Source organism: Triturus cristatus, chromosome 3_2 (assembly GCF_964204655.1).
Source record: "Triturus cristatus chromosome 3_2, aTriCri1.1, whole genome shotgun sequence".
Lineage (NCBI taxonomy): Eukaryota > Metazoa > Chordata > Amphibia > Caudata > Salamandridae > Triturus > Triturus cristatus.
The window spans coordinates 215,768,264-215,786,740 of record NC_140584.1 but is presented as its reverse complement, the minus strand read 5'-3'; the positions used below and the strand labels follow the sequence as shown (position 1 = coordinate 215,786,740).

Genomic DNA, 18,477 nt, shown 5'->3' with positions numbered 1-18,477 from the left:
CAAAAGCTCTTATGATTCACATCAATCCTGGTACTAACAGTAGCAAGGAAATCTTTGCTATCATGAAAGATTTCCTGCACCGTTTGTAACCTGCCTCCTGCCTCCCCCCAGCAACATCAACCCCTCACAAGACCTTTCCAACCAACTCTCAGACCTAATCTGTAACAAAATCACCTCCAGATATGGCAACTTGGACCCTCAACCGAACCCTGTCACCGTTGCGATTCAACTTTCCATCAAGACCAAAGAATGAGTCCTGATCTCATGGCCCACCGTCACCACTATCGAAACCACTTCTACCATAAAGACCATCCATTTTGGAACCTCATCTGATGCTTTCCCTCACCACACCTTAGCAAAGGGCTCCTACTGATTAGTAAAGCACTAACACCATCCTCAATGCCTCGATTGACTCAGCCACATTTACAGACATCTGGAAACATGCCACTAGTATGCCCCTGTTCAAGACAACATCCAGTGACACAGTCATGCTTTCCAACTGCAGACCGATCTCCATCCTACCATACCTAGAAAAGCTCTTCAAGAAACTGTTAGACCTGGTTCTTTTTGCAGGTGTATCCCCAAACATTTTGCCTCTTGCCTTTTACTTTTCTGACCCTGTTTTTGTTGTCTATAGGACTCTGGGCACTTTACCACTGCTGGTCAGTGCTAATGTGTATATGCCCTAAGTGTAAAGTGTGATTATGATTGGTTCTCCATGATTGGCATATTTAGTTTACTGGTAAGTCCCCAGTAAAGTGCACAGTGTGTGCCAGGGTCTGCAAATCAAATGCTACTATTGGGCTTGCAGCACTGGCTGCGCCACCCACAAGAGTAGCCCTGTAAATGTGTCTCAGAGCTGCCACTACAGTATCTGCACGTGCAGTTGTAAACTGCCATGTTGACCTGGCAAGTGCACCCTTCCCTCCCCTTTTCTTTCATGTAAGGCACCCCTAAGGTAGGCCCAAGGTACCCCCAGGGGCAGGGTGCAGAGTATGAGAAAGGTAGGACATGTACTGGTGTGTGCTAAATGTCCTGATAGTGAAGTACAGTGCATTTCCTTTTTTCACTGTTGAAAGGCTATCTGTCCCATAGGCTATAATTGGAGCTACACTGTGACATTTGACATGTGTAACTTTCAATTGGGGCAAGATTGAGAAATGGAGTTTAGGCTCTCTGAGCTCAGAATTTCATAACACACCTTTTAGTGAAGGTGGTTTTCAAAATGTATATTTTAAAGTACAATTTTTAGAAAGTGGACATTTTCTTGCTTTACCATTCTGTGTGCCTCTACCTGTTTTTGTATTCACTGTCTGGTTTTGAAGTGACATGAGCTGGGGATGTGCATTCACTCAAGACAGTCACAAGGGAGTTTGAGGTATATCCTGTCCTGCCTGAGTGCCTCATCGCTAGGCTGAATGGACCTGGTCTGCATTTAAGAGTGGTGGGAGGAGTTTTGCTTGCACCTGAGTAGGCAGTGTCTCCTTTGCACAAGGCTGTCTCCTCCCCGTGTGGTCAAGCTGCACCAAGGAGGTCAGAACTGGTTTGGACTGAGCTCAGAGAATCTGAAGCAAAGAGAACAATGAGGAAATGGGGTATAAGTATCTGCCCTAAAACCCCAAGGCTTTAGATCCCTTCTGCAAACAAGAAGACCCTGCCAAGAAGAAGAGCTGAAGGGCTGTGTGAGGAGCACTGTCTTTTCTATTTCAGGGGTGGTTTGGTCTGCAGCTGCCGTTTCTGTCTGTGGTAGAGAAAAAGGACTGACTCTTTTTGCCCTGCTGTGGTGTCCTGCTTGTGAAGAATCTCCAAGGGATTGTGTGTGCTTGCCTCCTGTTTTGGAAGACTAAGGGACATTAAAGTCTTCCTTGTACATTACTTAGCTGGAAATTTCCCTGGGCTTTGCTGGAAATGTCCTTGTGCTTTACTGTATTGAAAGCTTCCTTGTGCTTTACTTATTTGGGAGTTTTTCTGGCGTTTCCCTTCATGGAACCCCCTTGTGCTTCGCTCCGTGGAAGTTGCTGTGAACGTTGAATGCCAACCATCCAGGTGTTCGAGCCCCCACCCGCTGTCTAAAGAGGTAGAGGTCAGAGAAGAGCTCTGATTCCAAGCGCGGCCATGCGTCATGTGAGCGAGCACCACAGAAGCACCAGATGTTGCCTGGCAACCATCCTAAAGCTGCCGAGGTCCCAGAAACACCTGGAAGAGGAACCACCATACTTTCCAGCCCCACCAAAGCAAGACTGTGCACCAAGTGCCCCGGTGCCTTTGCAGAAAAAGCCAGAGTGTGGAGTAGAGCACGGATGCTTCCTGTATGAAGGAGAGCAGGAGCCTCATCGCTGCACCGGGCAGACATGCCTCAGCCCCAGTGGAGGAGAAATCCCTCGCACCTCCCACCGCTCGTAGCTGGGAAGGCTGCACTGTGAGTTATTGGTTGGTCCCAATCGGGCACCAGAGGGGGACCGAGTGATTTCTTTCCCTCACCTCCTTCTGGAAGCTGGGGCCTCATTTACTTTGAGGAATTTATGTGTTTGAGCTCTGCATCTAAGACATGAGATATTTTTATATATACTATGTGGAGTCTATTTGGTAGTGTATTTATTGTCACTGGTGTGTTTATTGTGCAAACGCTTTGCACATTGCCTTTGAGATAAGCCTGTTGAGTATAAAGGGGGTAACCAACAAATACTACCTGACCTGGGTCAATAAGTGCAGTATATAACATACGGTCATGGTAGCGTACTTGTTTAAAGCAGAGTTAATTGATAGTAGCAAAACACAAAACTTAATTTGTTCTGGTATCAATCCCAAAAATTACATTTTAGAAAAGAGGGAAGGAATCCCAAATGCGATTGTAATCAAAACATTAACAATTAGAGGCAACTACGTTGCTCAATATAATTTCGATACAGTATTCATCAGTGCTCTGTGTGAAGTAGAGGAAAAATGAAGGAGGTAGGGGTTCAGTGGTATTGCGAAGGTAAGGGACAGGGAAAAGGTGGTAGTGACATAAGTGCATCAACAATTCATGGTGTGGTTCCTTTCCAGCCTCAATGAGGTCACATGTTCCAGATGTTACACATAACTTAATATGACACTTAATTATTCCTAAATAATGTCGTCAGAGTTTGTGTAGTCGACGTTTTGACCCCGAATGGCAGGACTGGTTGTTGTCCTTGCGGCAGGGTCTTCTTCAGGACTGGGGAGAGCACTATGTTAAGAGTGGCGGGAAACCTCCACCGTGTGTGCTAGCAAGATGTGGGCTGGATGAAGCTCCTTGCTCATGTCCTAGGGATGCAGCATGAATGGCATGGAAACGTGGGAGCAAATCTCAATAGGTCTCGGTAGGAAGGCTGTGGGCTCAAACGGGACAGTTTGAGATAAGCCTGGCTGCTCTGCCAACCTACCAAGGGAGTGAGCAGGTTTTTTCTTGGGTCTGTAACTCCCTTACCCTGACTAGAGTGGTGGGTTCTGCCTGCCTGAGTTGTATACGCTATTGAACCAGAAACCCCATCTCATCCCTGTCACAGCTGATATCCGCATGATCCTTGACAGAGGGGACACAGCAACCCTTATTCTCCTGGACCTCTCTGCAGCATTTAGCATGGTCTCACACTTCATTCCTCATCAGGAGCCTGCATGATATTGACGTTCAAGCACCTTTTCTCTTCTGGATCTACTCCTCCTTAACAGATAGAGCACAAAGGTCTGGCACCTTACTTGTTGGAAACCTGCAAATTCATCTGTGAAGTGCCTTAATGTTCATCAGTCATCCCCATGCTCTTTTAACACATACAAGATCCAGCTGTCTCTATCTCAACACTGACAAGACAGAAGTAGTGATCTATGGCAATAATATCTCACAATAGCACTCCAATTTGGACCCACATCAACACCCAGTACCTATGCCAGGAACTTCTGAATCATCATCAACAGCTAACTAGACTTGACCGCACAAGTTATCGGCATCACCACATCCTGTTTCCACACCCTGACAAAGCTGAGGGAGATCTTCAAATGGCTCCCAAGTAAAATTAGAAAGACCATCACTCGCAACTCTGTCAGCAGATATTGTGGACTATGGGAACACCATGTACACCTGCATCACCAAGCAACCAGAAGACTAAAATCTATCCATAACTCAGTAGTCAGAATCATCCTTAATCTCCCGCACAGAACTCACATCACACCATACCTCGGGGAGCACTACTGGCTCACAATACACAAATGTTCTCATGTCAAACTTCCCACCAACCACCCAGACACATCTCCTCCAAAAGACGCATACTTGCACTCATCCCACAAATTTTATTTTATTTATTTAATTTATATGGCGCGTTATAACCACAGGGGTCTCTAAGCGTGTCTGACCAGATTTACGTGAAAGATGTTACATTCACTTGAAACCAGCTGTGCACCTAAGATCTGCTCCATGCTTGTTTGAACAGTACCGTTTTTAGTTTTTTTCTGAAGGAAAGTAAGTTACTTTCCTTCCTGAGCTCTGGATCCAATTTGTTCCATAAAGCTGGGAGCGTGTTGGAAAAAGCACGGCCCCCCACCGTGGTCAATTTAAAGCGGGACTGAGACAGAAGAGTGGCGTCCGACGAACGCAAAGTCCTACCCGGTGTGTAGGGGGATAGTCGGGATTTCAGGTATTTTGGTGCTTTGCCATACTGAGCCTTGTGAGCGATACACAGTCCTTTGAAGACAATTCTCTGACGAATTGGCAGCCAGTGCAGCTCCTGCATCAGGGGAGAGGCATGGGCAGTCCTGGGTTTTTTAAATATCAGCCTAGCTGCATCGTTCATAACTCCCTGTAGTTTGTCCAGCAGCCGCTGTGGCAAACCTAAATAAAGGGAGTTCCCGTAGTCCAGCCTAGCCAGAATTGTGGCTGAGACCACGTGTCTCAAAGTAGGGAATGAGAGTAGGGCAGAGATCTTCCTTAGTTGTCTTAAGAGGCCTATACTGGTACCTACTACAGTGGCAACTTGTTTTTCCATGGATAATTTATTATCCATATATAGGCCTAAGCTTTTGACTGCAGCTGCCGGTTTTGGTGGTGCGCCCAGCTCCCTAGGCCAAAATTTCTCACTCCAAGGGTTACCCGAGATGGAAATGGGCAATACTTCCGTCTTATCCGGATTAACTTTCAAGGAGTTCTCGGACATCCAATTGACTGTAGTTTTCAATATGTCCTGTAACCTAGTGGATGCTCCTGGACCATCATCCAGCCGGATGATTATCTGGGTGTCATCGGCATAGTTGTACACTAGGCAGTCCATCCTGTTCAGGAGAGCAATTAGTGGCTGCAGGTAGATGTTGAAAAGTAGGGGGGACAAGGCAGAGCCCTGTGGGACCCCGCAGGTGATCGGAGCAGGGGTGGAAAGTAGATCCCCAGCTGCACTCGTTGTGTCCTACCCTGCAAAAATGATGTGAGCCATGCATGTGCTGTACCCACGACGCCAAAGGATCTCAACCGCGACAGAAGCTGTTTATGACACACGGTGTCAAACGCCGCGGAGAGATCCAGTAGTACCAGGGCGCTCGGTGTTTTTACATCAGCTCGCATCCTTAGCTCATCTAGAATGGATAATATAACTAGTTCCGTGCTGTGATTAGCACGGAACCCTGCCTGATTGGTCTCCAGCAGGTTGTTACTCTCTAGATGGCCCGATAATAGAGCTAACACGTGCTGCTCAATTACCTTAGCAAGGAAAGGCAGCTGGGAGATGGGCCGGAAATTTTTCAGACATTTTGTGTCTGCTCCAGGTTTCTTCAGTAAGGGGATCAGGCGAGCCTCTTTAAAAGGTAAAGGGATCTGTCCTGTATGAAGAGAGGTGTTCAATAGGTGCAGAACCTCTTCCTCTATTCCTGGCATTGCCATCTTGAATGTGTCAGGAGGGCAAGGGTCCACCAAGGAACCTGATTTAACTCGGCCTATGATTTTAAGTAATTCCTGTTTGGAAATAGGGGATAACTCAGCTAATGGTGGAATGTTTAGCGGGGCAATAAGGTCCGGTATGCGCGGACATTCGAGGGGTGCGGTTTCCGCAATTTCGTCCAAGATATCAGATATCTTCTTTACGAAGAAATCCTGGAACCTCTGACAGTCCTCCTGGGTGAACTCGGGACTTTGCTCCTTGTTCACCCTGAGCTCCGCCAGGACCCGAAAAATTTCTTTTTGCGGATTTCTTGCAGTAGTTATTCTTTCCTCAAAGAAAGCAGCCTTCCTTGATTGTATGGCTAGTTTGTACTGGGCTAAGGATGAAACATATTCTTGTTTGGAGATGGCGTCGTATTTTTTACGCCATGCCCGTTCTTTCTTCCTCACCCCGCGTTTCATCTCCCTAAGGGAATCATTATACCAAGGCGCCCCGGCTCCTCTCGCCACCTTCTTCATCCTGCGAAGAGGTGCCACCACATCAATGGCACTTCCCAGTTTATGCTGGAGGTGTCCACATAGAGCATCAACGTTGGCATCCTGCTCTTTGGCTGAAGGGTGGTGTTCTAAGAGGTGGACCAGTTTTTCCCCATCAAGGTTTCTCCATTTACGGGCCGTTTTCCAGCCCTCCCCAGGTTTGGACAGGGGGCCCCTCAATATAAGTCTACCCTTTATTAGAAAATGGTCAGACCAAGCACAGGGAAGAATTTCCGTGATACCCTGGGCTGGCATGGTGGTCCAGACTAAGTCGAGCACATGACTTTTCTCATGTGTCGGTCCCTTGACCTGTTGGGTAAGACCTAAGGAGGAGACCGCCTCCTCGATCTGTAGTGCTTGTCCTTCTTTAGGGGATTTTTCCCAATGATAGTTGAAGTCCCCAACGATCACCATTTTATCATATCTTGTACACAGGTCCTGGACCAGTCTTACAAAGAGAGTGGGGAAGTCAGACGACGCCCAAGGTGGCCGATAAACCACCAAGAACACCACACAGACCGCTCCCCTCCTGAGCTTAACCCCCATAACCTCAGCTCCTCCAAGGGTTTCAGAGAGGAACCTATTGGCACGGAGGCATGACTGATATAAAAGGGCTACTCCTCCTCCTCTCTTGGACCCCTCCCTGTTAAAATGAATAGCCAAGCAGTTATCTGGAAGGGCCGCCACTAAATCAGGCGCTGAGCAATCCTCCAGCCATGTTTCGGTAAGCGCGAGGACATCTAACTCCCCGTCTTCCAGAAGTGTGAAGACCTCTAACCTATGGCTCTGCAAAGAGCGAGTATTCAATAGACCGTAGCTCAGGATATGTGTGTTGGGAGTGCGATGTCGCCCTCTGACACTCCTAGGTGAAATTAGCAGACCCTCGCAACCCAGCCGATGTATGGTAGCCGGCTCCAGATGGGACTTACCCAAGTTAAGCTGTAATAGGTCGCCCCTTGAGTAAACCACATTCTGGCCAGGGGTTCTGGCCCCAGGCCCCGGATGGTCACGGATGGGCAAAGATGGGCTCACCTCTGGCGAACCTCCGGCACACCTATGGCGCGCCCGCTGCGCGTAACCGCTGCGCGTATGCTCCATGTGAGCTTTAAATAGGAGGCTGCTGATGGTCCTAGTCCAACCACTAGACCGTCAGCTCTCCAAGATGGCCCCCGGAAGTGAGGGTGGAAGGACTCCCTCTATACCGCGTTAGACACTCCCTCCACAACAAACAGCACAAGCTGCGGTGGAACGGGGAGGTAGGCGGTGATAACCACACAGAAAGGTGACTTTGCTAATGTGCCCACAAATGTTTAAAATTATACCGTGCACATACAGGTCATTTACATCATTTACATTTACATCAGTAAAGCGGCGATTTTTAAAAATTGAGATTTGCAGCTAAAATACAGGTAAGCAGCAATAGCGTGCTAGCGTGGTCCAGCAGCGCGTCTGCAAGCAGCGTTTCAATGTCGGTAAATGCTAGGTTCTAACGCGGCAGGAAATGCTCGCACTAAATAGGAGGCTGCTGATGGTCCTAGTCCAACCACTAGACCGTCAGCTCTCCAAGATGGCCCCCGGAAGTGAGGGTGGAAGGACTCCCTCTATACCGCGTTAGACACTCCCTCCACAACAAACAGCACAAGCTGCGGTGGAACGGGGAGGTAGGCGGTGATAACCACACAGAAAGGTGACTTTGCTAATGTGCCCACAAATGTTTAAAATTATACCGTGCAAATACAGGTCATTTACATCAATTACATTTACATCAGTAAAGCGGCGATTTTTAAAAATTGAGATTTGCAGCTAAAATACAGGTAAGCAGCAATAGCGTGCTAGCGTGGTCCAGCAGCGCGTCTGCAAGCAGCGTTTCAATGTCGGTAAATGCTAGGTTCTAACGCGGCAGGAAATGCTCGCACTAAATAGGAGGCTGCTGATGGTCCTAGTCCAACCACTAGACCGTCAGCTCTCCAAGATGGCCCCCGGAAGTGAGGGTGGAAGGACTCCCTCTATACCGCATTAGACACTCCCTCCAAAACAAACAGCACAAGCTGCGGTGGAACGGGGAGGTAGGCGGTGATAACCACACAGAAAGGTGACTTTGCTAATGTGCCCACAAATGTTTAAAATTATACCGTGCAAATACAGGTCATTTACATCATTTACATTTACATCAGTAAAGCGGCGATTTTTAAAAATTGAGATTTGCAGCTAAAATACAGGTAAGCAGCAATAGCGTGCTAGCGTGGTCCAGCAGCGCGTCTGCAAGCAGCGTTTCAATGTCGGTAAATGCTAGGTTCACACACGTATACACACAGCAAGATCAGGAGGACAGACTCTCTCTTACATCACTCCTAAAACATTCAACAACCTCCCACTCCACAGCAGAGCTTCATTCACTCTTTTTTTTTATTTCTCAAAAATGTGATAACCTGGCTTTTCAATTGTGTCAACATACCATAGCCAGGGTTATACACACACACTTGCTCTGTGCTAGGCTACCCTTGTGGGAGATAGTGCGCTTTACAAAGGCCCATAAACAATTTACAATAAAAGCAGAGAGGTTGAGCACAACCAGGGAGCATATCTACTTTTTGTAGTTTATAAGAGGGCACCATTGACTACTTGGAACATGGCTGTTTCAAAACTGTTGTGTGGTATGAAACAAAAGTGATATTGTTGAACGAGGAATACTTGTTGATTTTCTCCTGTACCTGGATGGGGACTTTCTTTCCAAGAAATGGTAGGTGAGTTACAGGACAAAATTTGTCAAGGTTGGTTGGATGTAGTGTAGGCATTGTTGGCAGGGGGAGTAATTGTCAGGTATACAGTCTGTCCTGGAAAGTCCTCTGGATTATAAGACATTTAAAATATGGAGTAAGTTTAAAATGTTAGCGAGGTCTGTGAGGGAAATAGTGTTGAAGATAGACACAGTTAGTGGTGTGGTGGCTGGGTAGAGATGATGGTGACAGCGTTGCATAATTTGCTTTTGATTTTGGCAAAAGTGAGTGAAATGCAAATCTACATTGCTTCCCTGCATCACATTGTGACACAATGACTCATTTTGTGCTAATCATATTGCAAAATATCAACAGTTCCATGAAAAATCACTCATATTATGTTGTGCCAGTGCATTTGTGGTACGTTTTAATCATGAATGGCACATTTGTTATATTTTTTCTTACCACAAATGGTGTGTAATTATGCAAAGTGGCATAATAGCGTAGTACTGTGAATTTGGAATAATGTGGAATTCCCAAAATTATTTGAATTACACTGGAATAATTTAAATTTAACCCAGGCCTCGTGTCAATTGAGATGATGAATCAGTGATGCTATATCTGATTTTGTTGATTTGTTTTATATGAGGCTGATGACGTTTCATCTGTTGGCTGATAGTTGAACAGCGGGTTCTGGGATGGGACTGGTACACTGTTTAATGGCCTCAAATAGGGCTTTGTTTCTCGTGATAGCAGTAGTGACGATGGAGTGATGGTTGGCGCTCAGTGCTTTTTGAAGTGTAAGGTCCTCCTGGCATTTTCATCTTTTCCATTTATTTTTCTGTCTTCCTAGAGCACGCTTGTTTTCAGTAAGTTATTGGGTGTACCAATGAGATGACAGTCTAGGCTTTGAAGCGAGACTTTTTCAGAGGAAAAAAGCATTCTATGTGATTCTTCAGAGTGTTTTTGTACACGCTAAAAAGGCGGTTAACATCTATTGAGGGCTGGAAGTAGCTGTCTAGGTTAGATATCTCTTAGAATTCTACTAGATGGATGCTCTTGAAAGACAGTAACTTGTTTGTGCGCCCTTCATGTGGGTGAGTGACGTGTGTGATAGTGAAGTCAATGGTGAGATGATCAGTCTAGTCCAGGAGTATGGGGAATGGCAGTGGATGCTGTGGGATGCAAAGAGGATGGGGTCCACTGTGGTTGGTGATGTGATGTTATATTTTTAGGATGGTGAGTAATTTGTCAGAGCTTCCTTCATGTTTTTGGTGCTGGAGTCACCGGCAGATAAAAAGTCTTTGAGTAAGCTGGATGGAAATAAAGTTAATGTTTGAAATTTATTAGGAATTAAATTGTTTGTGTTCTTCCTAATGCTCAGCTGATATATTAAAACTGACACTCTTGTTGCACTTTATGAATATGTCAGAAGTCTAGAATTTGTAAGAAGTCAATGTGCTGTATGGAATATCTCACGTGCATCACTGACAAACAAGGCGTCTCTTTCAGAGACACTTTTACAGCTTGATTACTTCGTGATTTTAGAGTACATATCATAGCTCGAATGATTCTTTGACAAATCAGTTGTAATGCAATGGATGTTGGTCAATATTCTGTTGACAGCACATTTTAGCCCCCATATTCGTATCAATGCATACATTCATTTGTTCGTACAACTGATGAAATCACAAAGCAGATCGCATGTGTTGGCTCAAGTATACAATGTGAAGGAAGGAAACTTAGGAGCAGTTATTTCCTAGAGTATTAAATACTGTTTCTAATTGTTATGTACAACTAACCCTTTTTTCTGTTCATCCTTTATCTAACTATTTCCTAAGGTTTTCCGAAGCACTTCCAACTCGTTTTGTACTTTCATACAGTTTACTTTCCAACGCAAAACCTTTTCTGCGCTGGAAAGTTGCATTTAAACTAACACAAATAGCATTTTGCACCTCTTTACACTACTTTACGACAGGGGGTATTGCATGTTTGGTTTGGGCTTTCCACACAAACACATTTGTTTGTTAAATCAAAACCCTATCAACTGAAATAGGTAGGCAGGATTTTGCACCAAAGAATATCGCCTCCACGAGATAAGTGCTAACAATGAGAAATGTTTTTATTTTCTGCTGACTTTTCTCACATGACGTGTGCTGCACTTTACACCACTCTTCAGCCAGGATAACTTAATTCCAGTGGCACAGTGAGCTGTAATGTGAGAAAACATTTAAAGTTAATCTAACCATAGTATGTTGTACTTCAATAGTAACCTTCTAGTGCGAAACTTATGCTAGACTCACCGTACATGCCTTTGCACTATTACACAAAGGTGTGTGTTGCTAGAGCCAGCCTGTTTGTGCGCCTCAGCAGCAGTGCCCTATGTTAGTAGATTTGGCTCTGTAATGCTTTCTCCCCCACACCCAGCACAACACTCAGCAGCAACTGTGATTGCTGTGCTGCATTGTGCTACTTTTTAGTTAATGTGACCCTTTGTATGTTTGATTAAATGGGTGCAAATAACGATTGTTCACACTTTTTTAGCAGTGTGATTTAGTGACATCTAAAAGTGTGTACTGTAAATTGGAGTCAATAAAAGGCACAAATGGATGTTTTGCACTTGTAATTCCACATTTTCAGCAAAAATGTTGCACTACGAGTTGCATCCCTACAGGATCATAATATACCCTTGCTTTTACAGCCTGATTTAGCACAAAAGTCACATTTAAGGCGTTATACACATGCCAGATTTTTTACAATGAAACAGCAATATTGTGAAATAAATACACGAATGATATAAATCAGTTCCATATATTTTTTCTAATCAAAATGTGAATCCCAGTTTCAGAGCTTACTATATACTTTATAAAACATGTCAATGCACTTCCTTACCTGAACTGATGCATTTGGATGGACTTACAAGCCTCTCATTTTGATTGTAACAGGCTATGGCTTTTTGGCGGAACCCTTCTCCGCACTCTTTAGCCTCTCCATAAATTTTCATTCCAACAAGTAATTTGCTTTTTTCTTCAGCTATGAGGCACTCCGACCAATTTCCATAGGGTTGTGAAGTGAAGACCTGGCAGGGACATGCTTCAGTGTCCACTAGAGGATACAATTCATTGTTCTGGCATTTGTCACGCTTTCTGCTTCTTCCTGTTTTGAAACACAAAAATTTTAACTCATGTTGCAGAAAAATATAAATTAGTACGTATGAGTTAGATTTACGTTATTATTTTATTGAATTCTATTTTCTCAGAAGTCATACTTTGTAGTCGTTTCGTAAGTTTACAGTTAACGTTTATAGAGTTGTTCTCTATGTAGGAGGTTGACAAGAATTCATTCACATTCATTTAAAAAAATCGCTGTATTAATCAACATCATGGCAAATTGAAATCTGCTCTGAGACAACTATCATTCATTTATTTTAATGCTACCATGTCTATATTTTAGAAAATAAAGGGAATGGTTTTGTTTCACTAATGCAGTCATTTTCTGCTAGAGAAATGTATTGCTAAATTATGCACAGGGTACATTTTACAGTTGCTGTTACTGAATCTTGGCTAATGCCAATAAACAACATCAGATGATTCGGTGCAGAGCAGATCCCCCAATCTCCTCCTTGGTGGCAACAAGTTCATCGACTATCGCCATATGGATGATCCCTTGAAATAAACCTTTTTGTTTGGGAGTGGGGGAGATTGTGCATAGTCTTTGGGTAGGTAGTGGGGGAGCTATTGTTTCTGCAGTATGCAGCTGCCATGAGGTCTAATGTCTCACTTGAGGCCACCTGGTAACTGGTAAAATACAATTGTTCCGGGGTTTTTTGCACAATAATGCATTTTATCTATTTAAATTACTTGTAATTATACATTTTTAAATTCTCAAATTAGTATTAAAAAACACATATGTATATGTCATATTATGAATTAGATGCTAACAAATCGTCCAGCTGGGAGCCTCCATGGCCAATATTCAGGATAATCTTGAGGTAAATTGACTTACAGAGCATGTATATGGGAATGACTGACCTAGTTAGTTACTCTCAAAATCTGGCACAGAAACATTCTATGCTTCACTAAGTAGGAATCATCCTTAAGCAAACAAGATCTTGGTAAAGTTGCTAAGAACCAACCCAAGATTTAGAGTTTGTCAGGCAGAACACAGTCCAACGGGTACCTCAGCTACCCTGATGGATGAGTTAATGGCTGAGCGCCAGCCCAGCGGTCATCTCTGTGTATTGAAGGGAACCGCAGTCAGATCATTTCCTTACAATGTACAAAAAATTTGGAACACAGATGCTGTTGGTTTTGTAGGTCCTCCATCAAACTTTTAACGTTTGTTTTCTTTTCAGAGCAAGAGTTTGTTTTGTTTTTGAAAAACAAAAAATTAATCACGCCTGTACCTTGGTATTGTTTGGCATTATAGTTTTTCCTTTACCTCATCACCAGGTTTTTCCTGATGGTGACGGACAGAGTAAAAAGACATTATGTCTTCCACCCTAAATAAGGCAGGCAGCTTAATTCCCTTCCTGCGATGGCCGCTACAGCATTGGGCCGACAGAGGAAGTATTCTATTGATGGATCCAACAGGGGCTCCATCAATGGAATACTTAAGGTGCCCCTATCTCCAAATGAGACAGCTGGACAGAGGGTTCACTGTCTTATTTGCTATGGAGTGCCCTGTCTGCCACATTCTAAATTAGCCCCTAAGTATTGGCGCAACATTCCTTCAACAAAACCAGGAGATCTAAGATAAGAATATAGTTGATCTATTCCTGATTACTAGGTGGAAAAAAACAAGTGACTAGCGAGAGCTAGGATATTATGATTAGGGGAATTTCATCTGTTCATCTTCAATTTTTCTCATATTTATGAAAGAAGTGGAGTGGCGTTAGCCTTCTTGGCTTAACGCCACGCTCCCCCACATCTGAAACGCAGGGCTGCACCGTATTTCCAAGAAAACAGTGCAGCCCTGCGCTGGCCCTAATTTAGCTGCCTAGCGCCACGCAGGCACCCTTGCACCATAGTGCAAGCATGTCTGAGTTTGTGAGGAATGATTGTTTAAGTGCAGGAAGGTGTCCCTTCCTTCACATAAACAACCAGTAATGGTGCCTTGTAACTTCTGTATGTGCTGCTTAATTCAGCACACATAGAAGCTGCAATTTTTTAATGATTGTTTATGTGCAGGAAGGGGCACCTTCCTGCACATAAACAATCAATGCCGTTGTGCAGCACACATGGAACCAGCAAAAATGAGGAGAAATAAAGCATTTTTCCTTGTTTCACCTGTTTGAGACCAGGTTTTCCCAGGTCTTAACTTTGGCGCTGCCTCCTATTTACAGCTCCCTTGTAAATAGGGGGCAGCGTCAAAATCAATTGCTGTTGCGGCAGAACGCCCACCACAACACCCATTGCCCTTCCTTTCCACGCTAAGTGTAGCATTTAACAGGGCCTTATTTACAAGGCGGCGTTAAGTGGCTTACAGCTGCCGTGTAAATAAGGCGAAGCCCCCATCACCCGAACAACGTCTGAAAAAGTGACGTTGTTGTGGCAATACGGTCATGTAAATATGGCTCTTAGTCTCCGTGTGGAAAGAGTGCTTCAGTAAAAAGTGTTTACGTCTGATCAGCCTTATGCATACAAATGAAGACTCAGCTGACTTTCAGGCAAATAGAATGCATGCTTTCGGATTTAAGAAATAATGATATTGTATCAAGTTTGAAATTGTGGAAGGGCTTCTTCCTAGCATTGCAGTGTGAGTAGCCTGACTAAGGGATTGATTGAAACAAGGCGCCTCCCCCCTCAAATAGGAAATGAAGAGCCTTTTCAAGGACTATATTCAAAGAAATTTACTTCTTAAGAAATAACACAGTAGCTGTCGGTTAGATGTAGATAGAATAGAGGCTGCTGATTACATCATCTTAAAATATATACATCATGAGCACCAGTACATTGTTTCCCTGTCACCATCAATATTATTCTGCTACAGTTCATTCTTAACAAAGAGCTAGAAATATTATACTGAAGATACACCTATAATTCGGCAACACATGCTAGTCCAAAAATGATGCTAGATGAGTGACTATGACATGATTTAGAGGATATGGAACCATCTGCAGTGCAGATTAAATTGTGATAAACTTCCTTCAAGTGTAAATTAATGATTCCAGAAGGATTGCAATGCTCTGCAAAGCTCGTTACATTAGATATGCCTGTGACACTGAAGGCTGGTTTAGGGTGTAGTTTTGTAACATCTTCCAAGGCGTAAATATATTTTTGTCTCCAATCCCTTCAAGCGTTTTTTTTTTCTCAGAAAAAGTGCTTCACGTTTCCACGGATAATTATGGCATCCTGGGTAGAAAAGAAAGTATTCTGCTGTTTTCAGTATAAACCAAGCAAGCTATATAAGCTGACGCTAGCCATTTTTCCAGCAAAGTAAGAGCCAAAGGCTAACATTTGCAAAACAAAAATCCCCAAATCAGTATTTAGACAAATGTAGCAACTACTTGTTTTCAGTTTGCAATTTTTGCCACGTGTTTAAAGTTGAATAAAAGGAAACTTTAGGAACACTTCTCTTATGGGCCTTATGGGTAGCTGGTGGAGCCCGGCCCTGAGACCCCGCCACAATGATCAAAGCCCAGCTGATGCAGGGCCTCCAGGCCTGCCCTCTGTGTCCTCACCCCTGGCCTTCTGTTATTTGTCCCATCCCTGCTCAGAACTATAAACTGGGGCCCAAACCATTACTAGTCATTTTCAGCTTTGCCCCTTCTCCTTGCCAGCCTCTCCAATACCTCCTATATCTTGACCGTGGAGCACTCAGGACATCATAGACAGGACATCCATTGGAACTGGGCTTTAAAGTTTGCTTCAGTAAATCATGCAACGAGAGGAAACTTCACCCACCATTACCATGAGTGAAGTGTTCAGTCTTTGTTTAACTACATAAAAGAAGAATAAAATGTCTCCCTTGCTAGATTTCCAATCATTACAGCATTCATAAAAAGTTTCAAATTTCTACGCATTGTATTGAATGAAAAGGTCTTTTTATTTTTTCTACAGCAAGAAAATTAAATATTTTTGTGATGGACAATTTCAATTCGTGGGATCCAAGAACAATGGAGGTAATTTGGAAACGTTTCGCCCATTAACTCACGTAGTCCCACCTTTTTTGTGTATATGCATTTGTATGTCAATGAGAATACAACAAATAGGGAAACTACTTAACTACCTAAAAAGCCATATCAGAGACGTTTTAAAGCATGGACAAAGGGGAGAACTGTCAAGGGCCCTCACCTTCCAACAGGCCCTGTGGGACAGTGATATTTAGCCCTATCTCACCTCTATTTCTTTACTCCAGCCTTTTTCTTTCCCTCTGCCTACCTTTACCTTTCTCTGTCTCTCCCCCAAATGCTATTGTAAGGATTTATGGGACCTCTGCAAGACATATTTAATTTTTAACCCGTTTCTGAAAGCTTAAAGTACGATTCAATATTGGTTGGCATCATGCAGAAAATGGGTATGGAAAGTTATTTTAAACAATGAAATATGTCTTGCCCGGGACCCCAAAAATCCTTGATATGGCACTGAGTCACAACTGTGAGTATGATCAATATCGTTTATGCAACCCTTTATACTTCCTGTTATAACAGAGCTGTTTCCTTCCAAAGCCCGAAATACATGGCTGTAGAAACCTGAATACACGAAAAGGACCTGCACTCTTCAGAATTAAACCTAAACATCTGAAGATCCTGACTCTTTCGCATATGAGAGCTTACGAGTTTCTTTTAACCTGAAGTTAAAGTTATGTGCACAAAATGTTATGAACTGACCTTATATGTTGGAACTCCAAGGTTAAACATTAAATCACACTGGGTCTAATCAGTCTTCATTTGTGGCAGAAGCAATGCTTGCTTAGAATGACACTCTTGCTCACTTTAGAGGGGACGTTAATACGTGACTAAGCTAACAGTCAGTAGATGTTCAGTTAATTGCCTTTACATGTTAGGCTAGTGTTTTAACAAGCTGAAAATAATATTTTTCAAACAGAATAAATTGGACACCTACAATAGATTATTCAGCCAGATCTTTCAAATATATATAATATTCAACTCATTAAAGATGGAATTGTCGGTAATGAGATTTTGTCAAGCGAAAAGGAACCAAATTATGAAAAGAATTAGAGCAGACTATGCCAGCGGTTCTTAATCTTTCGGCCTATCTGGACCCCCACTGATCCACTACTGGAAGCTGGGGACCCCGCTTAACCAATATCTAGAATTTGAGCCCCAAAACATTGCACACAATTCGAAAACAAGTATAAACCAAACAAATACAGGTAGAATCACAAGTCAGAAACAGAAATGACAACTATTGTTCAAGTGTTAGAGTATTTTGCTAATATCAGTTTTGAGCTATTGTCACCAAACTACATGGGAATATATGTATGAAAATAGGTTTAGCTTATCACAATTAGGCGTGCCCTTTTGGGACATTTTCATTAAGTACTATGAAAAAAAAAAATATGGGGTGTATTCCGTCCTAGTTTTATTCAGACTGAGTTTCAGATCACCCTTTCAATGTGTGATAAGACTAGGTTGTAATTGAGAATGCTCAGTCTTTTGTTCTCGCTCTCTCTCTTTTATTGCTTGTCTTGTAAGGATCTACTTGTGGCAAATAAGCTGGTAGTATTTATAGCACAGGCAGGGCACAGGATGGTGGCAATCTCTTCATGAAAGTTTTTTGAACACCTTTCTGAGCCATATTTGTCCACATGGTCATTCTAGGTTGAACTCTTTAATTGATCTCATTTTCATTTGATTCTCATCCTGCAAGCTGGTGTGATATTAACAACAGTCATATGATTTCACAGATACATTATACCAAAATGGAAGCTAAAAGTCCTAAGGGAGTAAATCCCAGGGACAAAATGGAAAGCAATAAAGCAATAAATTAAGCCAGAATAAAGCAATGACATTATGGTGGAAACACTGCTAAACATAGGAGATCATGAGATAGGTAACTGGAAAAAATATTTAAGAATTCACAATAACTGTCTCAACCACAAAATTACCCCATATGCATATCCTATTATAAATACACAGACATGTGTTCCCGAGAAGCTGGGAGGAGGCATTTAAGGCACAAAGAATCACTACCAAAACAAAAGCAGTCAATGTCACTATGTCCTGGCTGAAATATGAACATGCAGGTACATCTTGCCCTTATCATTGGGCACTAAATTATCAGCAAGTAGGTGTGGATTCACTATTTTATTATAATTATTTACAGTTGCTTATAGTCACAGCATATCTGCAGGTGGATATTTTGACACCAATATTGTGAC

General features: G+C 43.2%; 1 protein-coding gene across 1 annotated transcript in view; it reads right to left on the bottom strand.

The window, feature by feature from the left end:
• The window catches only part of THSD7B (thrombospondin type 1 domain containing 7B), a 2,208,177-nt gene that overhangs the window by 583,492 nt on the left and 1,606,208 nt on the right, over positions 1 to 18,477 (bottom strand). Inside the window, exon 15 of the mRNA XM_085647534.1 lies at positions 12,025 to 12,288. Coding sequence (XP_085503660.1) covers positions 12,025 to 12,288 — 264 coding nt within the window. The remainder of the gene's footprint in view (positions 1 to 12,024; positions 12,289 to 18,477) is intronic.